Raw genomic sequence first — 8201 nt, forward strand, 5'->3', positions numbered from 1 at the left:
TGACGAGGCCGCTTACAGACAGGAGGTGGAACAGCTGGTCCTCTGGTGTGGTCAGAACCACCTGGAGCTGAACCCGCTCAAGACTGTGGAGATGACAGTGGACTTTAGGAGACCCCCCCCCCCCCCCCCCCCCCCCTCCTCACCATTCTTCCATTCTTAACAACACTGTGTCTACTGTGGACTCCTTCTGGTTCCTGGGATCCACCATCTGAAGTGGACCTCCCACACAGACTCTATCAGGAAGAAGGCACAGCAGAGGTTGTACTTCCTCAGACAGCTCAGGAAGTTCAACCTGCCCCAGGACCTGCTCATCATCTTCTACACCTCCATCATCCAGTCCGTCCTGTGCTCCTCCATCTAGGTTTGGTTTTCCTCAGCCTCCAAACACGACCGGCACAGACTACAGAGAACTATCAGGGCTGCAGAAAAAATCATCGGAGCCAGCCTGCCGTCCATCCAGGACTTATATCGGTCCAGGACCAGGAAGCGGGCTGGCAACATCTCTGCAGACCCTTCACACCCCGGACACAAACTGTTTAAACTGCTTCCCTCTGGCCAGCGTTACAGAGCTCTGTGCGTCAAGACGTCCAGACACAGGAACAGTTTCTTCCCCCAGGCCGTCACTCTGATGAACACTTAACCTGCCACAAAACAACAACTCATATACCTCATGTACAGCTACAGCCTCTGTTTTTATTGCACATTCATGTTCATTTTTTGTCTTGCAATTTGCACATTCTGATGTCTACTCAGTGCACTACTTTTTAACTTTTTAACTTTTTAACCTAAATTGCGTACATATTTTTATTCTACTTTGTTCAAAGTTCTTTATTTTAATATTGTAATTATTATGACTTTCTCTACTACTTAAGTTCTATTTTTTCTACTTTTTTAATATTTAGTGTTTCTCAGTGTTTTTCTTTTCACAGCAATTGTACCAAGAGAGTGCAGCTTAAACTGAAGTCAAATTCCTTGTATTCTGGAAATACATGGTGAATAAAGCTGATTCTGATTCTATGGATTTTAATGGTAGTTGTTATCCACCATTGTTGCATTACTGCCACCTAGTGGATGATATTAGTTGTGCTCCAACAATCAGGCCAAAGGGCCTTTTTCAAACCGCCCCTAAACACTCCCCCTACCCACTACACCCCCACGTTTGCGCGTTCTCACGGCGGGTCCGCCACATTAAGGGTCATCCCAAACTGATCCGCGGGGAGGGGTAGTGGGCTATAAAACCATAATAAATACATAGAAAGAAACACGTGCAGCGCCAAATTATGTCCGGTGTCAGCCATGGAGGAAGCAACATACAAATGAAAGTTCCACGCATGTGCCTGCATGAACACTGTTAAACTAACACAAATATTTAATGATTGTCATGCAGATGTTCATAACTTTAGATGTACATGTCATTGATCAAGGCCTGCCTTGCATTTGTTCAGACAGTTCGTGTTTACTTCAGTGTTCAATATTTAAAGGGACTGTCACAAAAACAAAAGAATTCATTCAAGCGAGAGTGAAACATGAAAAACTCTTCAATAAAAGAAGAAATGCAGCCAAAGAAGCGTGGGAGTAAGTTTCTTTTGTATTTTCTACTTTACATTTTCTTTTTTTCTTTGTATATCTGTTTCCGCCTGAGATCGAGTGAAGTTTCTGTCCCAAAGCTGTATTTATACCCTACACCCTGATGAAGTGAGCTTCATTCAGCTACGAGTGTGACTCCGTGACGGAGGGGGCGTGTGTAGGGGGCGGTTTGAAAAAGGCCCAAAGACTCACACAACCTGCAGACTTAATCACTCAGGTTTTTGTTTTACTGGACTGGATATCCTAAGGTTCAAGTAGGAAAAGTTCCCGAAATATCATTTAAATGATGATTAAAATGTCTACAAAACAAAGAGTTTTTCATACTTGTGGAAAAAACATCTATGAGGGAGGATCTTCTACCTGGAGGTGTTCCACATTCAGCTGAGGAAGCACATGAGGACCAGGAGGAACAGGAGGAGACAGCTGCTGCTAATGGGCCGATAACTCCTGGTCCAGAGGGGAGAGAGGTCCATCATCTTCTTCATCCTCTGAGTCATACATGGACCCAGAATCCTCGCTGATCCAGGATAAAGAGTCATCCTCACTGTCTTCAGCCTCATCTTCACTCTCTTCATCTTCAGTCTCATCATCAGAGGACAGTGGGGCAATAAAGCCCTGAGAAATACCTACCTGTGCCTGTCCCTGGTCTTCCTCCTCATCATCATCATCCTAAATCTGGATCACCTCAGGGAGGCCTTCCCCAGCAGGACGTTCAACTACGAGACCAACGCCACCTGATGGGAGCCAAAAATACAGCGGTTTAAATACCTCAATGAAAATTATTTAGGCCAGACCTGGGCAAACTACGGCCCGCGGGCCACATCCGGCCCTTTGTACGTCCCTGTCCGGCCCGCGTGAGGCCAATCATAAACATAAAACTCGTGCGGGTGCATATGTCTTAATACTCCATCTATCACAGGCACTGTGGATTAAATTCTCCCTCTCCTTCACTGGCACAGTCTGTCTCCTCCACCTGAACTCTCTCCTGTTCTGAAGAGAGAGTGCCGTCGCGTACACACGCAGCGCGTATGCGCATCACACACCAGAGACGGACAGAACTTTACAACGATACGCGTTTCACTATTCCAGAGTCAGCCTTCTAACTATATGATTCACGCTGCTCTAAACTTTCCTGATTGGAGAGGATGCTACGTTAGTTTAACTCACGACATGTCAACACCAAAAAAGAAAGACAGAAAACAGCTAAGGCTCTGATAAACTCTTCATCAATAAGTGCTGCACCGTTATCTGTCTCTGTCTCTGTCTCTGAGGTCTCCTGCAGCGTCTCTGGATCAAACCAACTAAGAGAGAGGGGGTGGATGGTTTCTGAGTTTCCGATATAACGCCCAAGTACGAGACTTGATTTGACTTAGTAAAATATTAGAGCTCACAGAAGCACACTTAAATTTTGGGGGACTATCAGGAGAAATCACAAGCCAGGAGACCAGCGGGAGAAAGGGTTTAAAAATGGGAGATTCCCTCCATATTCAGGAGTGTTGGCAGGCTGCCAGCACTCTCTATCGGTAAAAGTGAGTTCATCAGTGGCGGCTGGTGAGATTTTTTTTTGGTGGGGCTGATGTGCCAACAGATTTTTTCTGACTTATCAGGCATAAGTATTCAAATGAACAGTCAGAAAATGACGGCAGTTCCAAAATAATTTAATTTCATAGCTTTGAGTTACACAGAAAAAGGAACAACTTACATGTGCATTAGTCTTTACAAAATAAAATACTGTACAATACATTCATGGGACAAATTCACAACATGGGTTTTTATTTTAGCTGAATCTACACAAATCTACAGTAAATGAGTGAGTGAGCGATAAGGGAGGTTTGAGTTTTATGAAGAGAGAATAACAAGAACATTTCCTATTCAATTGTGATGTACAAAGAATTGAGAACAAACTTCAGAAGTTAAACATGAACAAATGGTTTTCTTATACCCTAACTAATCAAGCAAAAAGTGCAACATTTAATTGAAAAGAACAGCAACAGTGCCATGGGAGCATCAAAAATTATAATTGCATAATAATTAAAAGCCAGAGAGTAACACAAAGCAGTCTCTGAAACTAAATAATGACTGCATAAAAAAAATTGTCTGCTCCTTAGTATGTCTGCTCCATAGTGTGTCTGCTCCATAGTGTGTCTGCTCCTTAGTATGTCTGCTCCATAGTGTGTCTGCTCCATAGTGTGTCTGCTCCAAAGTATGTCTGCTCCATAGTGTGTCTGCTCCAAAGTGTGTCTGCTCCTGAGTATGTCTGTTTCTCAGTGTCTCTGTTTCTCAGTGTGAATCTGTTCCTCAGTGTCTCTGTTCCTCAGTGTCTCTGTTCCTCAGTGTCTCTGTTCCTCAGTGTCTCTGTTCCTCAGTGTCTCTGTTCCTCAGTGTCTCTGTTACTCAGTGTCTCTGTTCCTCAGTGTGTATCTGTTCCTCAGTGTCTCTGTTCCTCAGTGTGTTTGTTACTCAGTGTCTCTGTTCCTCAGTGTGTTTGTTCCTCAGTGTGTATCTGTTCCTCAGTGTCTCTGTTCCTCAGTGTGTTTGTTACACAATGTCTCTGTTCCTCAGTGTGTTTGTTCCTCAGTGTCTCTGTTCCTCAGTGTCTCTGTTCCTCAGTGTCTCTGTTACTCAGTGTGTCTGTAACTCAGTGTGTATCTGTTCCTCAGTGTCTCTGTTCCTCAGTGTGTTTGTTACTCAGTGTCTCTGTTACTCAGTGTGTCTGTAACTCAGTGTGTATCTGTTCCTCAGTGTCTCTGTTCCTCAGTGTGTCTGGTTCTCAGTGTGTCTGCTCCTTAGTCTGTCTCTGTTTCTCAGTGTTTTTTCTTTCTGTTTCTCTGTTTGTCCCTCTCTCATTCCAGGAGTTATTTGTACAAGAATTTTGCTCGCCTTTCTTTTTGAGAGGCAAATTTTTCAATGACTTTGCTGTTGAAATCAGGAATGTCTTTTGTCATTTTCTTCTCAATGGAGAGCATAGCTAGAGCATTTAGCCGATCTTGTAGCATAGTGTTCCTAAGAAATGTTTTTATCCTCTTTAAGGTAGAGAAGCACCTCTCAGACTCTGATGTTGTCATTGGTGTAGTGATAATGATATTGAGAAGACTTACAGTTTCAGTAAATGTTTCTCCAAGGTTGTTTTCCATCAAAACCTGATAGAGAGCCAGAGCACCTTTGCAACTCCGGAACTCCTCATTCTCGTAGATCAAGGACAGTTCTGTTTTAAGTCTGGCCTTGTCCAATGAGGGATAGGCTTCCACCGTGGTTTCCAGTGCTGAATCTGGGAACTTTCTGCTGTGTTGTTGGAACAAGTCTCCTTCCAAGAGAGTGGCACTGATGAGGTGCTTGGTGAAAGAAAACCTCTGCTTGGCATGGCTCATGATGGTGTCGCATACCTATGCAAAAACATACAAATTTAAAGAAGAGAAAAAAATTAGGTCTTCACATGTCTCACTACAATCATTGTTCTGGATAGCTAGCCTATATTGGGTGATAAACCAAAATTGTTAACTGTAATCATTCATATATATCATATAGCAATAAACAACTGAATCTGGACTACTATATCGAGTAGTGAGCACAAGTGTTTTAGTGTTCTTTTTAAAGACAAAAAGGTATGGTTACCTTGACATGTTTCGACGTACTCTGTCGTCTGCTTCACAAGCTGTCATCCTGACAGCTGTGGCGTGTCTTTTTATCAGCTGTTTCCGGTAGTAGCTGGTGGGACAGATTGATCACGTGATCTGTCCCGCCAGCTACGTCCCCCGTTGCCTGATGGCCTCTGGAGAAGTGAATCCCATGTTTGCGAGAGCTGGAAGGCTCCTTCACCCCTGTTGATGGTGTCCTTTCCCCGTTTCCTGATCTCTATTGACTCGTGCACCATCAACAGGGATGAAGGAGCCTTCCAGCTCTCGCACATCTGGGACATACTTCTCCAGAGGCCGCCAGGCAACGTGGGACGTAGCTGGCGGGACAGATCACGTGATCAATCTGTCCCGCCAGCTACTACCGGAAACAGCTGATAAAAAGACACGCCACAGCTGTCAGGATGACAGCTTCTGAAGAAGACGACAGAGTACGTTGAAACATGTCAAGGTAACCATACCTTTTTGTCTTTAAAAAGAACACTAAAACACATATGTTTGTTTTATGAAGACAAGATGAACCTAATCAGTAACTTGAGTGGTGAGTATCTTCATTTGATTTTATATTATTTATTTGATTATTTGATGTCTCTGTTTGTGTGTGTCTGTGTGTGTGTGTTTGTGTGTGTGTGTGTGTGTGTGTGTGTGTGTGTGTGTGTGTGTGTGTGTGTGTGTAAGAAAGTGCTTACCTCCAGTGCCAAATGTTGCTGTGTGTCTTCTCCCAGTGCTTTCCGTTTCTTTGTGGGTGGCTCCTGAACAGGTCCCCTGTACTCCTGATGAAGAACAGCCTCCCTGATCCAAAACAAAAGTTTTATGAGTCAGTTGTGAAAACTGGTTAGGGATGTATTAACCAAACCCAAGCTTATTATAATTACTGGCAATTTTATTTCATCTAAACTTAACAGATACATTGATTATTAGAATAAAATGACATATAAGTATCTTAGGCTACATAAAATTTAGGCAGAGAATCAACAATTAGGCTAGGTTAATTGTCATAATAATGCATTTAACGTACCTGATAGCCTGTATGCTGTTCAAGAATGTCTGGGTGATTCCTGCGATGTAGACAGCATCGATGTTCCTCTTCTGGAGCTGATTATACAGCATGTCTACATGTGGCATGATCTTATGGAACAAGGTTAGGAAAAAACAGAAAGCTTCATCCTCCAGCAATCTCACATAGCCTCCAGCCTCTCTCTTTGTAGGGCCATCAAAGTCTTCACTGTTCCGGATGGTCTGAAAACACTTGACCAGATCATTCTTGCGCTCATAGACTGTGTTGACTGCACGACTGTTGAAGTTCCAACGTGTTGATGATGCACTTGGAAGTCTGTGTGCCACCATCTCATCTAGCACTGCAGTTCTCTTGCTCGATTTTGAGAAAAAAGAAGCAAATCCCCCGATGTCATTAAAAAAGTGACCGATCTGGGAGATGTGGGAGGTTGCCTGCTGCATTACCAGGTTTAGCTGATGGGCATAACAGTGAATGTAGTGAGCGTTTGCATAGATGTCCTGTACCTTTCTCTGCACTCCTCCAGTGGCACCCCTCATTACTGCTGCCCCATCATATGCCTGGGCGATCAACTTTTTTTCTTGTCCCTCGGGAAGGATGCTGTGCAGCCTCTCCAATAAGGCACCAGCTATTGAATCCGCACAGCTGTTGGGTAGCTTGATGAACTCATAGAACCGCTCCTGTATATTGTTGCGCCCATCGATGTATCTCAGTACCAGGACGAGCTGACAGTGTGTGGAAATGTCAGTAGTTTCATCCGCTTGGATAGCTAAAAACTTCGCCATCTTCACTTCATCTAAGATTTTTTCTCTCAGAACTGCCAGCATACAGTCCAGGAGCTCGTTCTGAACCGTTTTCGAGGTGCCTTTAAATACGGTCGCATTTTCAAGGTGCTCCTTCAGCTCCCGATCAATGGATGCCATCAGATCAACTAAACCTCTAAATATTCCCGCGTTGTCAGAGGAATCCCTTTCATCATGTCCCCGCATTGCTAATTCAAAAGCACCACAAAATTTGACACAATCGATGATTTTGGATAAAATATTACGGTTTTTATCTACCTCTTCATTGTGTCTTCTTACAGCAATGCGGTGCCCGTCATCAAGCTGCGTTGCTATGCTAATCTTTCCAAAAACAGCCAGCTTTACGCAGTTTTCCATGTGAATTTTGGATCTCTCATGCTTCTTGATCCGTTCGGAGAGGTGCTTTAAGTCCGTCAGTCCAGTCCGTGTCCAAGTTGAATCACATCGGTCGCTTTTGAAGAGGATACAGGGGAAACAGAAAAGTGCATTGCCTGCGCCACAACCTGTCAGCCAAGTCTTACGGTTGAACCAGCTTCGGCAAAAACTCCGTTTGTACGTCTTGTCTTTTTCTTTGGATTGCTGGGAAATTTGGATTTCAGGCGTGTCGGGTCCTAGCGCCTTAACGAGCAGTTTTTCCTCCGTCGTCCGTCTCTCAAAAGGGTACATTAATAAGGATCTCACCGAATTTGGTCGAAGCTGTGCTTGAACTACCGCCATCGTCACCGCCATCATCTCTCTTCCTCGTCGCCGTATGTTTTTCCCTCCGTATAGAGTCTGGGAGTCGCACTACGAAAAAAACGTTCGCTAGCTCCTCACGTAGCTCTATCATTCATAAACCGTCACGTATTTTACGTAGCCGTAGGGGCTCTTTTTCTAGCGCCCCTCAGGCATAGAATTTAGCGACGTTGATTGGCCAATTATTCATCATTTTCCCCTAGTAACCATAACCGGATTGGCTATTTAGCTGCAAGTCACGGGCACTTTGCCGAGCGCCCCATGAGAGAATGATACACTGTCTGTCAGTGTAAATTCACTGTTTAATGAGTGTCAGCTGGTGGAAATGTTGTTTTAATGACGCAGTTGCACGTAGGCACACACATACACACCATTAAGTAAAACTGACATTGATTTAAAAAAATGCAAAAAATTATAAAAAAAAAATAT

At 43.9% G+C, this 8201-nt stretch overlaps 1 protein-coding gene across 1 annotated transcript; it reads right to left on the minus strand.

The window, feature by feature from the left end:
- Positions 1-3341: 3341 nt before the first annotated feature.
- LOC141789150 (zinc finger MYM-type protein 1-like) lies at positions 3342-7128 on the minus strand. Its single transcript, XM_074668478.1, has 3 exons — positions 6238-7128; positions 5909-6011; positions 3342-4970 (listed from the first exon to the last, which is right to left on the minus strand). Exons 1-3 carry the CDS (start codon positions 7059-7061, stop codon positions 4443-4445), a joined length of 1455 nt encoding a protein of 484 aa, XP_074524579.1. The 5' UTR covers positions 7062-7128; the 3' UTR covers positions 3342-4442.
- Between the last annotated feature and the right edge of the window lie 1073 nt (positions 7129-8201).

The sequence above is a fragment of the Halichoeres trimaculatus genome, unplaced genomic scaffold, assembly GCF_033239565.1.
Source record: "Halichoeres trimaculatus isolate MK-OKI-2021-1 unplaced genomic scaffold, fHalTri1.1 fHalTri1_scaffold_1, whole genome shotgun sequence".
Taxonomy (NCBI): domain Eukaryota; kingdom Metazoa; phylum Chordata; class Actinopteri; order Labriformes; family Labridae; genus Halichoeres; species Halichoeres trimaculatus.